Below are 22,423 nucleotides of genomic sequence, written 5' to 3' on the forward strand. Positions count from 1 at the left end.
TGCGTCAATCGTGTTACGTTGTAATAACGGTTAAAACCTACAAGCACGAAATCAATACATTTTATTTACACCCATAAGGGAAACGTGTACGGATATAGTGTTCAAAACATATTTAGCTGTAACTTAACAACTATTTAATATACAGTGCCATATGCATTTTTTTCTCCTAAATAGTTGTATCCAGTTATTTAGCAGAATTTGACCTCCATAGACTTATGAATATGTTTATTCAATAATATTAGGTTTGCATCTAACTGCTGCTCCATTAATGCTGCACAATTTAATATAAGTATAGTACATGTAGCGTGAATTTTCTCAATATTGTCCAAAAGTAAAAACATAGATGGATATGATGAATAAATTTTAGTTAGTGCAAATCAATAAATTATTTATTCATGTTTTAAGCAATTGAATTTTTATTCTATAAATTATTCTTGTAAGGAAACTTAATTTATTGAGGATTATTATATATGATATGATATACATGATAACTATTTGTACATGTAAATCGGCGGAAATTAATTCCGTATATTGGCGCAATTGACACATTTGGCCATATGATACATCTTAGAAATAACAATTGGCGCAAAACGACTGCATCCACTATAACGAGGTTGAACCATTTTAATTATATATATATATATATAGGACACCATAATATTACAAATATGATCATTATAGAAACGAATAAGACAGTTTCCATCTTGACAAAAACATGAAAATATCACATAAATGTTTGGCCTTAATTTGTTTTATTGTTCTCTGTAATTTCAAAAGTTGTTGTTGCTTCATCGTAAATCTGGCTGTGTGGATGTTTACTGCCACATTCTCCGTTACAGATAGCTGTTAATATAATAAAACATATCATACAATAAGTTTAATATAGCAATATGTCAACGCAACTGTCCGAAGACAAAAATCTCATTACAATTTATCATGTTTCTCGGTGTTTTTTGTATATTGAAAAATTCAGCTTTGGTATCATATTCATTCAGGCAATTTGTATGAATTCGTTCACAACTTTCTAAATTCGAGGAAGCGTTGAGCTTGACACAAGTCACATTAGTTAAAGCGTTTGTCCTTCTATGAAAAAAAAATGTATTGTTAAAAAGTTGACATTTACCAAACATTTTTATTGAAGTTAAAACTTATACTTGTTCTGACTATCTGGCTTCGAATTAAAACACATTTTAACGTTACAAGGTATTTCTAAGTATTACGAACGACTTTTGGTGGGCAATATTCTATCACACATGCTTCAATGTATTTTTCTTTAGGTTTGATGTTCTGGCTTATGTCTGATAATACCATCTTTGCTAGACAAAAAGTTTTATTAACTTGTATCCCCTTCTGAGACAGAAGATGGATGATGTACCAGGGTCTGGATGGGGTTTACAGAAAAGAGACTACAGAAAAATCGACTAAAAATATAAAGAATAGAGAAAAATAGGCTAAAAAGGTAAAGAATAGAGAATATCCAGCAAAATGTATAAGAATAGGGAAAAAATTACTTAAAAATACAAAATTGAAGGACCCAAATCCAGACCGTCATACATTCTCGTTTTTTTATATAGATTAGACCGTTGGTTTTCCCGTTTGAATGGTTTTACACTAGTAATTTTTGGGGCCCTTTATAGCTTGCTGTTCGGTGTGAGCCAAGGCTCCGTGTCGAAGACCGTACTTTGACCTATATTGGTTTACTTTTATAAATTTTGACTTGGATGAAGAGTTGTCTCATTGGCACTCATACCACATCTTCTTATATCTATTTAGAGGAGAATAAAAAAAATGGAACAGGTCAAATCATTCCTATGTGTTTGTGCTCTTTCACTTTCAATAATAAAAACTCTAACTTGAAAAAAAATTATAATAATAAGAAAGTATGAAAACATAAAAATATCGCGGGCCTTATAACGTTTCCTCAAAACTTACCAATTTTGACGGTATAATTTCCAGGCATCCATTCCTCGCATGGTCCTTGTGTGGGGTCACAGTCGGGGTCGGGTTGAGCTTTTAGTTTTACTGACTTAGGATACGATCCTGCGTCGGCCAGTTCCTGTAAAAACGAACCCCCTGTAAAAATGAAGTAAAAACGGCTATATTGGCTAGCTGGTAATCTGTATATTGTTCTAATTTGTATGAAATTCTTATGTCTGAAATTATATGTACATGAGAAATGTAGCTCCCTATTTGATCTTTCTTTAATGTGTAAATACTGATTTGTCATAAGGAACCGCTTCTGACACTCACTGGTGCACTTAGTAAGTTCTTGCGTTCCATTGACTGAACGGAAAAATGAGATAAGTGTTCTCCATGAAGGCATAAGTAATTTGGTTATAATATGTTGTACATTGGGATTGACCAGCGAGTTCAGTAAGGTTTATTTCTTGCAACATTTGAAAAAATATTATTATTTTCAATAAAAGTAATTCAAATCATTTAATAAACAACACTGTATTTACATGACTTACCTACTGGAATGTGGTCTACTGTTTCTACTTCTAAAACAATTTCGCCGGTACCAGTGCCGTTTACTGAGACATATGTGAAGTCAATAGAAAACTGTCCTGTAATATTTAGAAAACGTATACAACAATAAGCAGATGATCGATGCAAATATAGATATGATAAAAATCGTCACAAGATGCAGGAACTAAACTGTTACAATCTTGCAAAACTAGCGAACCTTCTCTTCTTTCACAGAATATTATAGCACAGGGACAAAAAACAATCACATTTTTCAACATGTTTTATTGCTTTGAATGTGTTATAAAAATAATATTTTGTGAAGTTAAGTAACTTTCAGCATATAGGGCGAAGGGTCCAGGAAAGGAGTTTCCGTTTCCTATACTCTTCTCCCATTTATTAATATCACATTTGAAGAACAAAATCTGCGAGTCTGTCTAGACTAGTTGCTAGCTATACATGCAGCCATGCAAAAAAATATTTCTACGATTGATTGTATCATATTATAATAGCGACAGACTACTATTACTGGAGAGTGTGGCGATTAATTGTGTAGGCATTAATTTATCTACCCCCAAAAAGGTTTTGGCCGTTTAATATTAAAAATAAGAAGATGTGGTATGATTGACAATGTAATACAACCATCAACCAGACTGCAAATGAAATGGAAGTAAGCGGAGACGATTTAAAGTCCTCTTTGACATGTTGTTCTGCAAGTTGTCATGCATGTTCCCTACAAAACTGTAGGTCTGGAGCAATTCTTGTCAAGACTTTTCCAGCACGACGTGATCGCCGTTTTTAATGGAAAACATATGAACATATGAACCTTTTGCGTGTAAAAAAAAAGGATAAAATGAAGATTTTCCATTGTTTTTAAATGAAATCCAAATGTTGTTACATGAAAAAAAAGTTTGAAATATAAAATATCGGGTACTAGTATGTGAGACAACTCTGGCAAATATGTTACATGTGCGATCAGAGATACGCCAACAAGGAAAGACAGACAGGTCCATCTGATAAATAAGATATGTAATAACTCTGGTATCTTAATAATATTTATACACTTTTGTTTTCAAAATTAAATGTTACAACTGGAAATTAAGATTACAATATACATAACATTTACCTTGAGGTCCAGATTTAGGAGTGACTGAAAGCTGTGTTATTTTTGCATCACCATCATCTTTTACAGGACACAAATTCATCTCTTCACAGAAATATATTGGATCTAAGTCGGCCCTGCAAAATTAATGGGTATTAGTTGATAAAAGGAAAAAGGAACGAACAAAAATATGCAGATATCTATCTGTGTATCTCGTAATTGATATTTTGACGCTTTCTGGCAATATTTTCAGGCAACTAAACTTTCTTAATTTCCATATAAAAATCCCTAAAGTCGATTAGTTACTTATCCTTCCGGAGTACATAAGTTCGTCGCGTTTTCTTATTAGGATTCATTGGGTCTCAGTTGATTAATCGGTCTACAGTAATCATCGTGTCCGTCCGTCCGTCCGTCCGTCCGTCACAAATCTTTTTAGCTCTGTAACTTTAAACCTCCTTGTATTTCATTGATGCACATGCCATAATTACTGACCAATACTAGAAAGTGTGTTGCGTACAAGGAAGAAAATCGTACATTAAAATTCACGGTCAAAAGTTGTTTAACTTATTATTCTATCTATTTTCGCTCTTTATAACATCTAAAAACCGTTTGGAATTCGGCATTGAAATTTGTCATGATAATTCACCACTACTAGAATGTGTGTCGTGCACAAGGAATAAAACATGATGATCAAAATGTTAGTTCAACTAAGCTTTCCCTGTGCGAATGTATAAAATTCTTTTTCGCTCTCTTTCTTCAAGTTAAAACCCCATTGGAATTCGATAATGGAGCTTGACATGACTATATATTCAACTACTAGAATTTGTGTCGCATACAAGGGAGAAAACTGCCAATTGAAAGTCGTGGTTAAAAGCTCAGTTCAACTTAGTCACCACTGTTTAAGTTCAAAAATCGTTTCCGCTCGTTTCAGCTCGCTAACTTTAAAACCCCTCTCATCACTACCCTTCTGTTTTGGTCACTCTTTAAGCTTTCTGTGTTCCGTTGTATTTTTGTCCTTTTGTCTTTATTCGACTTATGATTTTTGATTGACCTCTAAGTATCTATTTAATATGATTTATGATAATAAACATTTCATTGTATTATCATTTTATTGTATTCTTTTTTAAAACTCACTTTTCGATAAGTTTGATGAATTCTTCAATGCCAGCAATGTCACATATGAGATCACATACTTCACCGAGAGCCTGGCTTCCTGTTTTCTGTGCCAGAGCACTACATAATGCTCCACAAGTGCCGACAACTCCGCCCTCTGTAAGCATACATATTGTATATATTGACCAATCTCAAGACATACAGGGTTACCGGTACCCTAATTATCATTTCTATAGAAATAAGGAGATGAGGTATGATTGCCAATGAGACAACTATCCACCAAAGTTCAAATAAAGTGGATGTAAGCAATTATAGGCAACCATACGGCCTTCAACAATGAGAAAAACCCATACCGTATAGTCGGCTATAAAAGGCCCCACATTAAAAATATGAAACAATTCAATTGAGAAAACTAACGGCCTAATTTATAACAAAACAATTAACGAAAAACAAATATGACAGACATGAACCAACGACAACCACTGAACTACATGCTCCTGACTTGGGACAGACACACAAAGAAAGTGGCGGGGTTAAACATGTTTGTGAGCGCTCAACCCTCCCCTAATCTGGGACAGTGGTGTATAACAGCACAACATAAGAACAAACAATAAAAATCAATTGAAAAGGCTTAACTCAGATCGATACAACCAGAAAATCAAAGAATACGTAAAACTGAAACCGGTTTGAATATATCGAAGCGGATTCGTTTTCGTCCGAATGTAGCGTTTTCTGGGTATCAGTATTGCCAAATCTGCAGCTTTAAGCACTTTTGTTGTTTGTAGTTTCCTCTGTTGGGTTGCTGTATCATCACACCAGTTATCCCGAACCGTCATCCCACATCGCCTGCGATTTATTCATACTTTTTTTTAGTGGAAATGGTCTTGGTTAGTTAACTTTTTATTCGAAAAACACAGACAAATTTAATATACTAGATGGAATATAATTTTAAACTATACTTACGCAGAATCAGATTGAGAAGTGTGTTAATAGCCTGTCCGGTAAATGATACACAAGTTGGGCACAGATCAGCACCAACTTTGTTGTATGGATCTCTGTATTCTATTTTCTGAAGGAAGCTGTGTGCAACTTTCTGATTTGGTCTATCCCTCAACAGCGACATTGCTGTTGACTGGCAAACCAACATCAGTGCTATTCCTACACAGAATGCCTGAAAAAAAAGAAGATATATTTTAAATTTAGTTGCAAAAGATATATTCTGTCGATATTGTATTGTTTTAATCTGCATGTACTCCGTTAAGTCGAGACGTACATATTCTTTTCGAGAAATGCACACGTACTACCAGATGATTTTAATTATTTGTTTCGTTGGGTTGCTTTTATTGAATATATCCCACATCTTCTTTTGTTCATACCATTTTGTTTTGGCCGACGTGAGAACTCCGGCTGCCCAAAAATGGTGTAAATTGATGAAAGGGTGATGAAATCCAGAAACTTATAAATAACAGTATATATATACGTTAGTGTTAATTACGGAAATCACTTTCAAATGGTCTTGCGTTGTAGATGGTTATACTGGAATGTTAGTCCCCGAGTGTATTATATGCTCAGAACGTAGTCAGGACTTCGGAGCTGACATGATTTTATTTCATAACATACTTTTCCATATTTCTCGGTTAATAAATCGAGTTTTTTTTTTAGAAACTAAGGTTCCAAATCCCTCAGGCAAAGTTGACCTTAGATAAAATTTACTATTCTTTTTATGTCCCTTTTGGTCATAATGCTCCTAGCCTTTCTACGCATGCATGCATCCCTGGTTTCCAAATTTTGAGGTCTAAGCATTCCAGGTGAAGGTAAATCCAGAAAAGCACTTCGAGCATACGGAAAGTGTTATTTTTTTCATAAATCTGTTAAGATGATTTTCACAATTTAAAAACAGGAAAGAGTGTTTGCATTGCTGCATAAATCTTACCTTCATTTTCTTATAACTAGATACTCAAAAGTGGTAAGACTTGTGCAAGGGAGTCCTTTTTATAGTAGAGCGATAACAGTTATAATCTTTTGTTTATTTATAAATACCAAAGTTTCTAGATCTTGAATTCAAGGGCAAACATACTTAATGATAAAATGATAGGAACGAAATTCGGACATCTATAACACATACGATAAAAGACAAGTTTACTAATAATATAGGTCAGAAATATTTTAAAAGATATTCGCACATTAAGAAATTTGTCTGTAAACGAGGCCAGAATTGCTCTGTTTAGTACTTATTCCACGTGTACTCTAAAATTATATACTTAAATTGGACTTAACAGCAATGCCTACAAAAGGGAAGAGATTGCAAACTTACAAATGAAAGCTCTATAGTGGTTTTCATGATTGACTGCTCCCCACGATCGTTGCATTTCTTATACTTATATGCATGGTTCAAGACCGATGCACATACATACGATGTGTTCAGTCAATGTTCGTTTACGTGTCATTTTGATAGGACGATGACCCTTCGTTTGAGTGCAAATAGACCTATGTTCATCTGAAGCCCTCGGTATGGGATGTCTCAAACTAAGCAGTGCACTACGACTTAGCATACAATCAGAAAACATTAACTTAGCATTTGGATGAATATGACTGGTGGAAATTTTTACACTTGCAAATGAAGAGCATAACATATCACATAAATGAAGACCGAGAGATTTAGGATTCTATGTTTAAGGGAAGACACATCGGTCATCGAAATGCAAATTGCTTGCAATTTCCCTCCTCGGTTTTTATAGCTCACAAAATCCAAAAGATTGACTACACCCAATGTAAAAGGTAACAATAGAAATATCACACAATTCACATATGACAAAACCCTTTTGTTTTATTTTCTCATTTTAAGCATATTTCCATAAATATGGTTTGAAGAGTAAGTAAAATGAATCGATTAAATTTTTTTTTACGAACAATTTATTTACAAAAAATATTGCTTTTTTCAACGAAATCACAGAAAAAGTGGTCGTGTTGGGACTTCTGATATTTTTTTTTGCTTTGCGTAGTTCAATTATGATGCATTAGAATATATTTATTCAATGATTTCATGATAGGGTATTAAATGTATTATTTTATCTTTTTTTCCCGAGATGGGTAATTATTAAATCCCTGTGGCCCTTATTTAAGTCGTTGGTTTCGTGCAACGTATGATATTCTGTGTTTAAGGCCGAGCTCCTGAGATATTTCAGGACCCCCATAATTCCAATATTTTGGGATATCCTGAATTCGAGTTATGGAGATCCTGAAATATTTCAGGAGCTCCTTAAATACAATGATTTTGACTAAAGTTGTGCCTTCTACGAGATTAACCATTCATATCTATTTATTTTATTGTACTTAGCTAGGGTTGCCGGCACAAAGGGTTGTTATTCGCCTTGTTTATTGCAAATAGGAAAACGCAACTGACCATGGGGCGATGTCTTTGGACGTTTCTGTATTCTTTGATTTTAAAGTTAGGCCATTTTGAGTCTCTTCTTTGCTGGTATTACTAATTACTTTATTGAGTTCATTATAATTTCTGTTAGCACCCCTTTTATTTTTCGCTATTATTTATTGTTTGATCCATTGAGTCTCTATTCTGTAAAGGAAACAACAATCAATGTGCATCATTCATTCTATTCTGTAAACCAGGGACTATTATAATTCAATATATTATATCCCAGTGTTAACCAAGAAACGAACATGTATTTCTCTGGTAAACTTCATCCAGAAGTTCTAGATCTCTTACGTCGTATCTTAAATGACTTTTCAAGACCGCACATAACCTCTCTTTTACAACCCTTTTCCTGGTTTCTCGTTTTTCCGAAATTAATGTCAGCGACAATACAATAGGCTGGTAATTTCATATCCTTAAAGATCCTTAAAAATAATGCATCATACAGCCCAAAATGATCCAAAATTAAAATATAAATTCCCGCGTTAATCAACTTTCATCACGTGACTATCTCCAAGGTTCCCTCATTTGCATAAAACTGTTTAGACATGGCTGCCGCCATCTAACTCGAACACCTGTTGTGTTTCTGTACACGCGATCATGCTACTATCCGATTAATAATATATAGCGTTGATTTCCCATGATGGCAGCTACAAGAGATGATTATAAGCTTGATTTAGATAACCGTAAACAAAATGTTTTCGTGACTCAGTTGCACGAAAGGTAAATAATTCATGAAAATTAACCCTAAACCTCAGACAGATAGCGATAATTATACAACACTATTTTTACTTTACAAGACAGATTGGTGGTTAAGCAAATTAGAAAGCAATGAACCACTGATTAGTGAAATTCTCATGAGGGGCCACTATTTTCAAACATTTTTTATATGAAAATAGTTCTGAATTGATTCGAAGCATGCCCAATTTGCAGTTGAAGTTGCCTTTTTGTGACTTGTTCTTTAGAATGAAATATATCTTGCCCATTCCATTGATAGAATGTAAAGTAATATAAATTGTGAGCTTATTCTCAATATGCACAGCCATAAGTCGTCCTGAATATGCATGAAATAATTGTGATTGGACATCAAGTCAACAACAAGTGTTGGAAGCTCTTTTATATTGAAATTTTACTGGGTTTCACTGAACGTCTTATTTTGACACTATGAATGAAACAAATACAGGCATGTATGATGCATCAAGTTAAAGACATTTAACAATCTGCAATTGTATGAAGCCTATAGCTGTTGTCTGTCAGTGGGTGAGCCATGTGACTGGCTTTGTGCATAGGACAAACCGTCTATCACCAGTTGTGACACCTAAACTGATTTTCAGAGGAGTCACAAAACAGTTGTTGCTAGTATCTAGCATTTGGAGCATGACACATTTTTTTTGTGGGGTTCATGTTGCTCAATCTTAAGTTTTCTGTGCAGTGTTTTGTGGACTGTTTGTCTTTTTTTCTTTTTGACAGGTTTTCTTTGTCTTCATGAGTACTCTTTATATGTGTTATTTGATTGTAATAATTTTGGGGGAGAAGTTAGGGTTCTGAAATTTTGATTCAGATTTATACAAAAGCTTGACAAAATTGTAATGAATTTCATTTCATTGAAAAGAATCCATCATATACCATTTTGACAAAACAAATTTAAAAATTCTGCTGCCGTTGTTTTATTTTAGGATAAATATGATAAAAAAGAGCTTATATATGCAAAAAAGCTTAAGTAAGTATCAAGAAAATAAAAATCCCTTTAAAAATTAAATGGTTGATTCCAAAACACATATATACCTTTAATTTGAACATAAAAAAGATAATGTGGTTATATTGATAATAATGAATGATTTCTTACGAACATTTCTGAGACAAAACTTACAATTTTTCACAGAGAATTTGAAGATGAGGTCACTGCTTTCCCAGTTGTCAGTGAGTCAGGAGACCGACTTCTTGAAACGGGGGTCAGAACTCTGCAGAAAACTTTATTATTAAAGAAAGAGGTAGAGGTGGCGAAAGTTGATGCAGACTTAGAAGAAGCCAGGAGACTCTTCAGACAACGTATGGAAGAATGTGCACAAAGGAGAATACGCATACAGAAAAGAAGACAGGAGGTATGGTTGTTGTAAAAGATTTCTTTACAAGACTGTTGTGAAATTAAAGATGACAGTTTACATTTTAAACACCAAAACCTAAATATAATTGCAACTGATCATTAAGCATACAACAGCTACAATGAAAAAAATCGTACAGTCAGGTATCTTTTTGGTTAAGCCAGTTGCTCAAATCTCAATGGTAAGGAGATGTCATAATGAAGTCTTAAGACAATGTAAGATAGCTCTTTTTCCCAAAGCAACAAATATGCTGACTCAAACAAAATTTTGGCAGATTTCATTTTCACGAATGAAATTGCTTTTAGATGATTGATAACATATATATAGTTGTAACTTTTGAAATTAATGGACCATTAAATTTAGCTTTATCATACATTTCTTTTATCCCTACATTTCTTTTATCCCTACATTTCTTGTATCTGCTCCTTTCCTATTCTATTAAAGATATTAAAAAAAAAATTCATAAGGATTCCACGGAACCCAGTGTCTGGCCTACTTTGGCTGTTAATTGCAGGCTCAACAAAAATGAGATGAGGAAAAAATTTAATAAAAACATTCCTCTCGATACAATTTTTGTCGAGCCTTCGACTTTAGTCGAAAAAGCGAGACATAGCGATCCTACATTCCGTCGGCGTCGTCATCGGCGGCGTCCACAAATATTCACTCTGTGGTTAAAGTTTTTGAAATTTTAATAACTTTCTTAAACTATCCTGGATTTCTACCAAACTTGGACAGAAGCTTGTTTATGATCATAAGATAGTATCCAGAAGTAAATTTTGTAAAAATGAAATTCCATTTTTTCCGTATTTTACTTATAAATGGACTTAGTTTTTCTGCCGGTAAATATTACATTCACTCTGTGGTTAAAGTTTTTAAAATTTTAATAACTTTCTTTAACTATCCTGGGTTTGTACCAAACTTGGACAGAAGCTTGTTTATGATCATAAGATAGTATCTAGAAGTAAATTTTGAAAAAAAAAATCAATCCATTTTTTCCTTATTTTACTTTTAAATGGGCTTAGATTTTCTGCCAGGAAACAACTCATTCACTTTGTGGTTAAAGTTTTTAAAATTTTAATAACTTTCTTATACTATTTTGGATTTGTACCAAACTTGGACAGAAGCTTGTTTATGATCAAAAGCTAGTATCTAGAAGGAAATTTTGTAAAAAAATAAATCCATTTTTTCCGTATTTTACTTTTAAATGGACTTAGATTTTCTGCCAGGAAACAACATATTCACTCTGTGGTTAAAGTTTTTAAAATTTTAATAACTTTCTTATACTATTTTGGATTTGTACCAAACTTGGACAGAAGCTTGTTTATGATCAAATGCTAGTATCTAGAAGGAAATTTTGTTTTCTTCCAGTTAACATTACATTCAGTCTGCAGTTAAAGTTTTTAAACATTTATTAGATTCATAAACTATCCTGGAATTTTACCAAACTTGGACAGAAGCTTCTTACAATCAAAAGATAGTATCAAGAGGAATATTTTTATTGATTTACTTCCTCATTTTTGTTGAGCCTGTGATTAACAGAAAAAGTAGGCGAGACACTGGGTTCCGCCGAACCCTTACAAATTTTTTTATTGTAAGAAGCTTCTGTCCAAGTTTGGTAAAAAACCAGGATAGTTTATGAATCTAATAAATGTTTTAAAAAATTTAACTGCAGACTGTATGTAATGTTAACTGGAAGAAAAACTAAGTCCATTTATAAGTAAAATATGGATAAACAAGTACAAAATTTTAATAAAAATTTCCTTCTAGATACTAGCTTTTGATCATAAACAAACTTCTGTCCAAGTTTGGTAGAAATCCAGGATAGTTTGAGAAAGTTATTAAAATTTTTAAAACTTTAACCACAGAGTGAATGTAATGTTTCAAAGGCTCGACAATCAATTGGTTGATTTAATTTAGACTATTTATTACTGTCCAGGTCTCACTTGAGCATTAACACATATATTTTTCATTACAGATTAAACATCAGATTGCTGACTGTGATAAATATATCAAAGAGTATGATGCTAAAAGGAAGAGGGCCATTCAGAAATATCAAACAGAAGTCATTTCAAAAGAACAGAAAACACAAGAACTTGAACAATTTAAAATTGAACTGGAGGAGTACAAACAAAGGTTTAATGTCATTTATTGTACATTTCTCTCTAATTTTTCTATGATGCATTCAAGTATATATACAAATTATTTCTAATTTTTATAGTAACGCAAAAAATTATAAAAGTAGGATTTAATTTAAAAAATGTATTTAGATGATAATTTTTTTACAAACTTGATTTCTGTAGCTCAAAGATAATATGAATTGCTGTATTATACCATTTTATTGATAAACATTATTTACTGAAAGGACAACGTGTATTCACAAGGGAGATAATTCAGTTTAAACACAATATCAATAATTTTTAACAAGAATGCACTAGTTTGTTCTCGTACTAAATACATGGAATATGTAAAAAAATATAGAACATTAATAAAAAGCAGTAATTGACTATAAAATTTTATTGGTGTATCCGAACATTTAAAAGCAGTAATCGTCTATCAATTTATATTGGTGTATTTATATGTATAAAGAAGTGTTCCTAATCTTTTAAATTTTAAAAATCACCTCAGTGGTCTTATGGTTAGGTAGCATACTAGCCTCAAGTGCAGGAGGTTGTAGGTTTGATTCAAAGATTTGAAAATTAATATTTGCTGCTTCTGTACTAAGTCCTTTATGTTTAGGAGTAAGAGCAAAAACTTGTTAGCCAAGAGTCAAAATAATGTGTCGGGTAGGGTGACATCTCTTCCTGCAGAATATTACCTTGTAAACTAGCAAGTTAAGAATCAAGCTCAGCATGTCTGTCTAGTAAAATGCAGGGCACATTTTTGTTTAGGGGCCAGCTTAGGCCTCTGGGTGTGGCATTTTCTCGCTGTGTTAAAGACCCATTGGTGGCCTTCGGCTGTTTTCTGCTCTATGGTCAGGTTGTTGTCTCTTTGACACATTCCCCATTTCCATTCTCAATTTTATTCATATTCATTTCACATGTTTTCATCATCATCAATATTTTAAAGGGCTATGTTTTCCCTCTTGTAGTGCAAATTTTTCCTATTTGAAAATTAATTTTATGAATTATATATTTTAGACAAAGGTACCTCAGTGAAAAAGTAGAGAGATTTAAAAAGTATTCAGATTATATGATCAGTGTTACAGAGGCTATGCCTGATGGTAAGCATTAACTTAGACACAAAATATTATTAGAATTTTATAATTTTGAAAGATATTTTCATTCTCAACATTAAATTGAAAATCATCTGGGTTTTTTTTTAAGAAAGAAAAAAGCTCACATAAATGAGTTCTGAAATTCATAATGCATAAAATGATGGCAAAACTCACTCATATAAAACACCTTTTTTTAAATAAGATTTTAAACATATATATATTGTAATAAAATCAAGTGAAGAAAATACAATTTATTTATAATATATATATATATATATATATCATATGATTTCTCAGGGATCATATGAATTTGATAAGCCCTTGTTTGCAGTTCCAATATGCATATTTACATCTGAATGCTGATTTATTTTTGTACTGTTAACCTGACATATCTTATTCAATTTTGATTTTTATTGTTCGGACAATCATGCATGCAACTCTCTTGGTTATAATTCACAGCAAAGCTCAATGTAATTTATGAAAAGAAAGCTTGTGTATTGAAATTTTTATAGGGAATTGCAGTTTACCATATCATAGCCTAAAATATTCACAAAAACATACAGTAGACAATAAGAGATTTCAAACAAAACTAAGCTCTCCATAAGCTTGTGTTTTCCTCATAATTTGCAACAGATTTTGACTTCAGCTTTTGAAATTAACTTATATTTTGATATAATTGATATGTTTATATGAAGATAAGTTTGTTAGAACATTATGAGTTCACAGTAAACTCATTAAATATTAAATGATAAGTGATCATACAGAATTGATATTTTGATTATAGCACAATCCAGGTCACATTTCAGAGGTATTTATTTACACCTTGGTATGGTTTTTTTTGTAAGAATAATATAAATTTTAGCAGATGCATTTACTTAGATTATAATTTTTATTATGCAGTTATGTATTAATGAAATAAAGCTATGCTTTTAATTCTTCCTTCCTGTAGCTTATTCATCTGGTATTTAGTAGGAACAAACCATTTACAAAATCCTTTTAGATGTTAATTGGTCTAATTACAAAACTAATAAACAGAGGACTTTTACAGTAGATTTGATATTTAATTTGTGTATATAGGTTTTAGTGTATTTTTTTTTCTATCTACCGTTAAGGGAAGATCAGTCCCTAAGATATATAAGTCTGAAAAAAAAAAAAAAAAGTGACCCCATGTCTAGGGTGGGTGGGTGGCATTTTTTTTTTTGGTTTTTGCATCCATCCTGTATCAGACTAAAGTTTTTGGTCAAGGTATTTTACCATGAAGTTGTGGTCACATCTATTTGAAACTTAGTACATATGTTCATTTTGATTCGAACTTTTTAGAATATATGCCAATTTAATATTTTGTCTTCTAATCTCTTTCCCTATTGCATCTTCAATTTTTCATATTTTAGTCTTTATCTCTATTTATGTACAAATATTTGCACCTGCATGTGGTGATACAATTAAAGGTATATTATACTGCAACCATGCTATTAGCTTAGTGAAACTGTATGCACTATATAAAAATTGTAAAAGACAGTACCTGACTGTATATACCAGTAAAGTAATAGTGGTCTTTTAAGAGTCTTGGACTGTGGTCAGGATCTCTTTAAATGTTTTAACATAATAAGCAATTGAACTTAATCATCATTTTATATTATACAGTCATTTTCAGATTATTATAGCAGTTGAGGATAACGCTCACTTTATGTTATTGTGTCATTTGTAGATTATATAGCCGCTGAAGATAAGGTGAAAGGATTAATGATGAGGCATAAAACCTTAAGTGAATCTAATAAAGATCTTATTGATAACCTAGTCAATATGGGTGATGAGGTTTGTATAGATCAATAACTGGCCCCTTCATTGTGGGTTGTAATCCTATGATGGATTGAAGTTTAATGTCCAGTGGCAAATATTATATATCAAGAATCAATATGTTAATGCATTATATTGAAGAACACTGCTTTGTACTAAACCTACACACTGAGCCTGATTTTTAATGTGCTACTTCACAAATTGTAACAGTCCTTAAGAAGACATGTCACCCTCCTTGGACACACTATTCTGACTTTGAACTGACTGGTCCTTGCTCTTTCCTAAATGCTGCATGCTTAGCAGTAAGGAAGCAAATACCATTTTTCAAGTCGTTAATTTGACCCGGGCAAGAGGAGGTTAGTTTGATTAAATATCAGGCCTATAAAATACAAATAATGAGGGAAGCAGGGATGAATAACAAACTAAGTCAATATGGTGAAGGGGGAAAGTATTGGTAAATAACAGACTGAGTTTAAATGGGTGACAGGGATATACAGTTTCTCTTGTTAACCTTTTATTCTGCAAGCAGTTTAAATCATTTTTAATGTTCTGGCCCAGTGCTGTATAAGAGGGTCCACTAATGGAAGAAAGTATTGATAAATAGCAGACCTAGTCAGCATGGGTGATGGTGTTTTCCACTTAAAGAATAAAACTTATACTTGTTGTATCAGACTACATATTGAACAATATATGTAGGTTTCATTTGTTGAAACAAAATTATTTGATAGAGAGAAAAAATTATGTCCTCTAAGTCTTATTTCAATTAAGATTTTAATGATTTTAAAGAATTTTATTTTCAAAAGTTTAAATGATATTCAACTTCAGGAAAAAAATTATTGGACATCTGTAATATAGATTTTCATTATAGATTGAAATACGAATAAGTTAAATTTTATAATAATCTTGTTTTAGTTGGACACATTACGACAAGAGTTTGAGAAAGAAAAATCAGAACATGATAAAGTGAAGATGTCCAACAACAGAATCCTATCACAACTACAGCAACAGCATGATAAAACACAGAATCAAAATAAACATGATGAACAAGAGATCATGTTAAATAAAGGAGATCTAAGAGAAAAGGTTTGCTTTCCACATTTCAAAAGTCCAGTTCTTTGTCATAAATGTTTTTAAATTGATTCAACATATGACTGGTTTTTGTAATGAAAAAAAGATGATACATTAAAAGGCCAGATATATATATATAATGAGTTTCAGCATGCATCAAAATAGATATTGATTTGTTCAAATATTACTGGATTCATTTATTGTGATAAAAATATTTTCATGGGAGCCAATTTTCGTGGATTAAGGAAAAAATATATATTTGCAGATAATTGATTTAGTGGTTTTGCCAAAGTTTGCCTAAAAGCCTATAGAAAATTTGTACTTCGTTGAACACTTAAATTTGTGATTCACCTACAGGAATGAAATTCGAGAGAACTGGCACCCCAGGAATATAAATAAATCCACAGTAGTAAGAAAGGAAAATATGTAGAATAAACAAAGTGTAGATATTTTTTACTGTTTTACATAATTGTTTTTGTCCTGAATTTCTATATCAAAAATTATGAATAAAAGAAAGCTTCTAAGGTATATTTTTTTTTTGAATGAAACTTTTCATAAGTTGCATAGTTGGTGCTTTTCGGATTTTGACAGATAAGTTCACTAGAAAATTATTTTATGCATTTGTAAAGTTAAAATAGCGTATGCTTGTAATATGTGAACATCAAAACTTCAAAATTTAATAACATTTGTTTTATATAATTTAAAAATAAATCTCTATAAAATGGTTACAATTGTTTTGTTTTCTTCACATTTTTGTGTCTATTTTACAGCATGCAGATCTTGGTTTGATCGTCATGGCAATCAATAATATGGCTGAAGGTTGTAGAAAATACTATGACCCACCAGTAGAACAAATGAAGTTTCAAGATAAATTAATGAGAATAAAGGTAGGAACATTTAATGCTTAACCAAATATACTGAGTAAAAAAGTTGAGCTACACATATTTTTAATTTTATGTTTTATATCTCAAAAATAAATGAAACTGAGTACCAGTTACTGTCAGAAAATTCAGTTTTTCTCAAATAATATTTAAAAAGGAACTCTTTCGGGAAGTATTCATTTTAACATAAAAAGGGTTACCTAAAGTTAGCATCATTAACTCAGACTTAAATTACACTTTTTAACAACAAAAAAATTAGTTACTAACACGTCGATTTTTGCAGGAAATTTTATTGGTTCAATGACCTGTTATTCACTTTTGAATCTTGCCATTTAATGCTAGAATTTATGTTTAGTCAGGACATTAATGTTATATTTTGCTTGTAATTAGCAAGAAGAAAAGAAGGTTTCAAGGGTTGCAAATTGAACAAAACACATCACCATTCTGAATATTAATTAATCCGAATGCCTCCTTCAGCTCTGAATGTGAATTTTTTGTCACTTGAAATCAACCACTTACACTGTATTGAAGAGATGTATGGACTTTAATTTTGAAAATTTTAAATCTTTTTAAATTCTTTTGAAAGAAATTGTTTATTCTAAAGTAAGGTTAGATGGCGCTTTATCTTAAAACAGTAAGTTTTCAAAAATCGAGGAGTTATATAGCGATGACATCATGTCCCCACACATTTATCTTCCCACAATGTGTATAGGTAACAGACTACGGCATTTTCCTATCTTAATCGGGTCAAAATCTGCAAGGTTTTCACAAATGAACTTTAAATATTTGTCTGAAGATGTCAACAATTAAAGCAATGCTTCTGTTATTAAATAAAATGACAGATGACAGTAACTGACAGTAACTAGTCCTCGACCAGCATTTCTATTCATAACAATGAAATAGCTAATAGTAAAAAATAAAATAAAACATAAGATGCAATTTACATTCAACAAAAACTTGATTTTGAAGATTAAAACTATGAAAATTTGTTTTAAAAGTTTCTTAATCTAAATATATGTAGCTTAACTCTTTTACTCCATATGTTTAGTACTTTATTACAAAAAATTGACACAAACATCTGTGACGTCATTTGCCAATAAGGTTTTGGCAAAAAGTATGTACCTTTTGCAAAAGAATACTTATAGCAATATTTTCGACTCTATAAATAACTTCCTTAATCCCATATTTCACAAACCATGCCAAAAGTTTAATTTTTTTTCCCATTGCTCAACATTAGCAGTAAGGTATTATAATTTGTTTTCTATCTGATGGATAGTTGTCTCATTTATAATGATACCACATCTTCTCATTTATAATGATACCACATCCTCTCATTTATAATGATACCACATCTTCTCATTTATAATGATACCACATCCTCTCATTTATAATGATACCACATCTTCTCATTTATAATGATACCACATCTTCTCATTTATAATGATACCACATCTTCTCATTTATAATGATACCACATCTTCTCATTTATAATGATACCACATCCTCTCATTTATAATGATACCACATCCTCTCATTTATAATGATACCACATCCTCTCATTTATAATGATACCACATCTTCTCATTTATAATGATACCACATCTTCTCATTTATAATGATACCACATCTTCTCATTTATAATGATACCACATCTTCTCATTTATAATGATACCACATCTTCTCATTTATAATGATACCACATCTTCTCATTTATAATGATACCACATCTTCTCATTTATAATGATACCACATCTTCTCATTTATAATGATACCACATCTTCTCATTTATAATGATACCACATCTTCTCATTTATAATGATACCACATCTTCTCATTTTTATATTCGTATTACAGGAACATTTAAAAGACAGAATAGATGTATCAAAGATGGCAGGTGGTGGAAGTACTTTACAAGGCAGTGCCGATGTACATAAATCTAGACATAAAAAGAAAACGTAGCGCAAGTGTGTACAAGTGTGTGAAAATGTGAGTGAATGAACAAATGTTTTGTGCTGTAAAAAATCGCAAGAATAAACTGTAATAATTAATTCCCATACACTTTATATGCATGTATATTTTTGATAAAACACACAAATTAAACAAATAGAATAAATTGCTATTAATGCTGGATTATTATTGTTTTTTTCTGGATTTTTTTTTAAATGTTATAAATTTCAGCTTGATATTTTTTATAAAAGTTTGAATTTGTCCATGACATTTTGTATTTTAAACATATTTTAATAGAAATGTACAATTTTATATTATATTAGTTGCAGTCATATCAGCACAAGGTGCTAATCAAACATTAATAAGAAGAATGACCTTATTGACAAGTTTTTAGTCGGTTTACACTTGTTTTGAATAGTTTTTTTTTATATGTGTTTTCACTTTGTTTAGACAAATTTTATCACAGATTTTGTTATCAGTGTTGTAATTTGTTTTGATGCTAACCCTTAGAACCAAAGATTTCAAATGTGCTAGATATAATCAGATAATATTTTTATACAAATAACAACTTAACTCTTTGTTGTTTGAATGCTATGCATACCCTAGTAAGTTATGATAGGTTTTTTTACTGATAATTATTCAGTTTTCTTATTATTCTTATTATCTACATTCTACACGCTGTTAATTTTTTTTGTGGATTTTATAATTGCAAAGAATTTAAATTTAAAAATGTCAATTTGTGATTCCTGATTTGAATTACAGTTTAACATTTCATATTTTCAAAAAAAAAAACAACAGATATTTAGAATATTTTTATACTAAGTCTTAATTTCTAAACTTTTAATATAAATTTTGCAAATGATTTTTCTGACAATGCCCAAATGTTCTTTATTCTGTTTTGATTAGTTTTCTTGTATATGAGAGGTATACATGTCAAATTTTAATTGATATTGTTTACCGTAGTTATTATTGAAAATGAAAAACATGTATGTTGTTATAGAAGTGGCATTAACTAGTTCTACAAAGTTATATTTAGAAGATAGAAGAGCAAAACAATCCATTTCTTTTTCTATAAATGTCTTTCTGTTTAAATTTCATGTCTCCTGTATGGTCTATTCATACTTTTTAAAGTTTGTTGGGTGTTAACCTAATTTTCACGATTCAGTGATTCACAAAAAATTGTTGACCTATATTCTTGTTTACTTGAGTTCTAATACCTGCTGTCTCTTTTTTAGTTTTGATATTGACCTAACACTTTATATATCATTGTTCAGCCATTATAATCTACACAAGCAAGACATTTCTTCGGTCTACTCATTAGAGTAATACATGTTAAATCTAATTTATTGGAAAAATAACAATTATTATGTAAACCAGACAGCATTTATGATATGTTTCTTCTTGTCTTCAAAATATTAGAATCAAACTGTATTATTCTTTTTTATCTTAAGCCAATGAGTTATTTGAGGAAAGGTGTAAAACATGTTTTACAAGATAATAAAATATATTAAAATTTTGGAGTGTCATTGATATCGGCTTAAATGAATTGTCAAAAATGTTGTATAGGCTTCAACAAATTGACATAACCCAAGTTCAAAAAGAGATAATTTATAATTATTTAAATTGTGATATTTATTATATTTTATTTACTAATCTTCTTTTTTAACTGTTGTGCTACATGAACATCTGTAAAACTTCATAATTCAAGGACATCTAGAGTTGTTGTTTATTTAGAAATAAATCAATGCAAAACATAACTTTTATGTTGAACAAGAAATCCACACTGCCAAAAAAAACTTGATATGCTATTATGTCATAAAATTTGCATCAAATTATTTATATGTCTAGATAGAACAGCTGTAAGTTTTTGTAGATTTTGATGCTGTAACAAGACAATGACAATGGTCAGCAAATAGAAGGCTTTCATATTTGTGCACTTTCCTGTAAATTTCCTGTCACAATGTTTACGTTAGTTCATCACAGTAAGAACTGAATGTTCGATGACATCGTTTACGCTAATTGACCTTGAGTCGACATGTATAACTCATTCATAAAAAATTTATACTTGATCTGAGTTTTGTAGGAATAAGTATTGTGTATAAGTTTCATAAAATTTGGTTGAGGCAAACTTAAAGTTAGTGAACGGAAATGAAAAATTCAGCAATTTTTCCATTTGTACAGGGGCATAACTTTAGAATGGTTAAAGTGACACCACCAAAATTCAAACTCGATCTGTATTTTGTGGTATTAAGCATTGTGTATAGGTTTCATAGCATTTGGTTGAGGCAAACTAAAGATAGAGAACAGAAAAAAAAAATTCAGCAATTTTTCCATTTGTAAAGGGGCATAACTCTAGAATGGTTAAAGTGACCCCTTCAAAATTGAAACTTGATCTGTGTTTTGTGGTAATAAGCATTGTGTATAAGTTTCACATTTGGTTGAGGCAAACTAAAGTTAGAGAACGGAAACCAACTTCGGGACATATAGATGGACGGACAGACGTTCGTACAGTCGGACATGGGTAAAACTTCATGCCCCCTCCGCTACGGCGGAGGCATAAAAAAATAAGTTGAGATTGGTGTATGAAAATGGTCCAAAACTTTCTTAATCATATTAAAGTATAACCATAATATGACACTTCCTTACTCATTAATTGAGCCATGAAACTTTCCCTATGTATCAATTCTACTAATAATTTTTTCGGGGGTAGAGAGGGATGATTAGGTACCTATTTCTTTTAAATTCCATTTTTCGCACAGACAGAATGACATATTTACATGCATGTATTATTGAAAGTTTTCAGGGAAAGTTGTATTTTTTAACAAGTTTGTGTATATAAAGTTTTATAAGTATTGTGATTTCATTTTGCATCTTTTCCCCAACAGTTTCAGTTATACTCAAAATATTTGTGAAACAACAACTAATACGCAAGACACTTGCCACATGATTTTTTTACATGTATTTGTAGGAGATTCTGAAAATGACCAGATTGTTACCTGTTTTTAATATTTACATGTCAACCTTATTTCAGTGTTATAATTATGAAACTTCTACAGTGACTGTGGTGTAGTTAGCTTCACATGATTCCATTTATTAATGGATTGTTAATACATTTGGAAATCATTTAGAGGTTGTAAATTCATAATGTCAATGAAAATAAATTAGACAGCAACCCAACAACACAACCATGCTACTGGTTTTAGTAGCGGAAAAAGGAAGACAAACCTGCAATGAGGCATAAATTCTAACAAGAACATCCAAATGAATGAATACACCATTGTGGATCTCAAATAACTGGAACGT

The 22,423-nt window shown here is 31.3% G+C and overlaps 2 protein-coding genes across 3 annotated transcripts in view; one reads left to right on the forward strand and one right to left on the reverse strand.

Annotated features, from left to right (window-relative positions):
• Window positions 1-733: 733 nt before the first annotated feature.
• Window positions 734-22,423, reverse strand: part of LOC127698730 (protein salvador homolog 1-like) — a 40,480-nt gene continuing 18,790 nt past the window's right edge. Inside the window, exons 7-12 of the mRNA XM_052202371.1 lie at window positions 5,645-5,852; window positions 4,703-4,838; window positions 3,593-3,705; window positions 2,472-2,567; window positions 1,933-2,073; window positions 734-843 (exon numbers count right to left, since the gene is read on the reverse strand). Of these exons, the coding sequence (XP_052058331.1) occupies window positions 743-843; window positions 1,933-2,073; window positions 2,472-2,567; window positions 3,593-3,705; window positions 4,703-4,838; window positions 5,645-5,852 (795 nt within the window). The 3' untranslated portion in view covers window positions 734-742. The remainder of the gene's footprint in view (window positions 844-1,932; window positions 2,074-2,471; window positions 2,568-3,592; window positions 3,706-4,702; window positions 4,839-5,644; window positions 5,853-22,423) is intronic.
• LOC127698752 (coiled-coil domain-containing protein 42 homolog) lies at window positions 8,658-22,047 on the forward strand. 2 transcript variants are annotated; one of them, XM_052202416.1, is made up of 9 exons: window positions 8,658-8,834; window positions 9,994-10,213; window positions 12,189-12,346; window positions 13,351-13,433; window positions 14,212-14,235; window positions 15,136-15,242; window positions 16,137-16,307; window positions 17,063-17,179; window positions 19,028-22,047. In XM_052202416.1, the coding sequence occupies exons 1-9, from the start codon at window positions 8,752-8,754 to the stop codon at window positions 19,130-19,132; spliced, it is 1,068 nt and encodes a 355-aa protein (XP_052058376.1). In that variant the 5' UTR covers window positions 8,658-8,751; the 3' UTR covers window positions 19,133-22,047. The 2 variants fall into 2 exon arrangements, with proteins under 2 accessions (XP_052058376.1, XP_052058377.1); XM_052202417.1 differs by lacking the exon at window positions 14,212-14,235.

This window comes from Mytilus californianus, unplaced genomic scaffold, assembly GCF_021869535.1.
Source record: "Mytilus californianus isolate M0D057914Y unplaced genomic scaffold, xbMytCali1.0.p SCAF_4, whole genome shotgun sequence".
NCBI classification, from domain to species: Eukaryota; Metazoa; Mollusca; class Bivalvia; order Mytilida; family Mytilidae; genus Mytilus; species Mytilus californianus.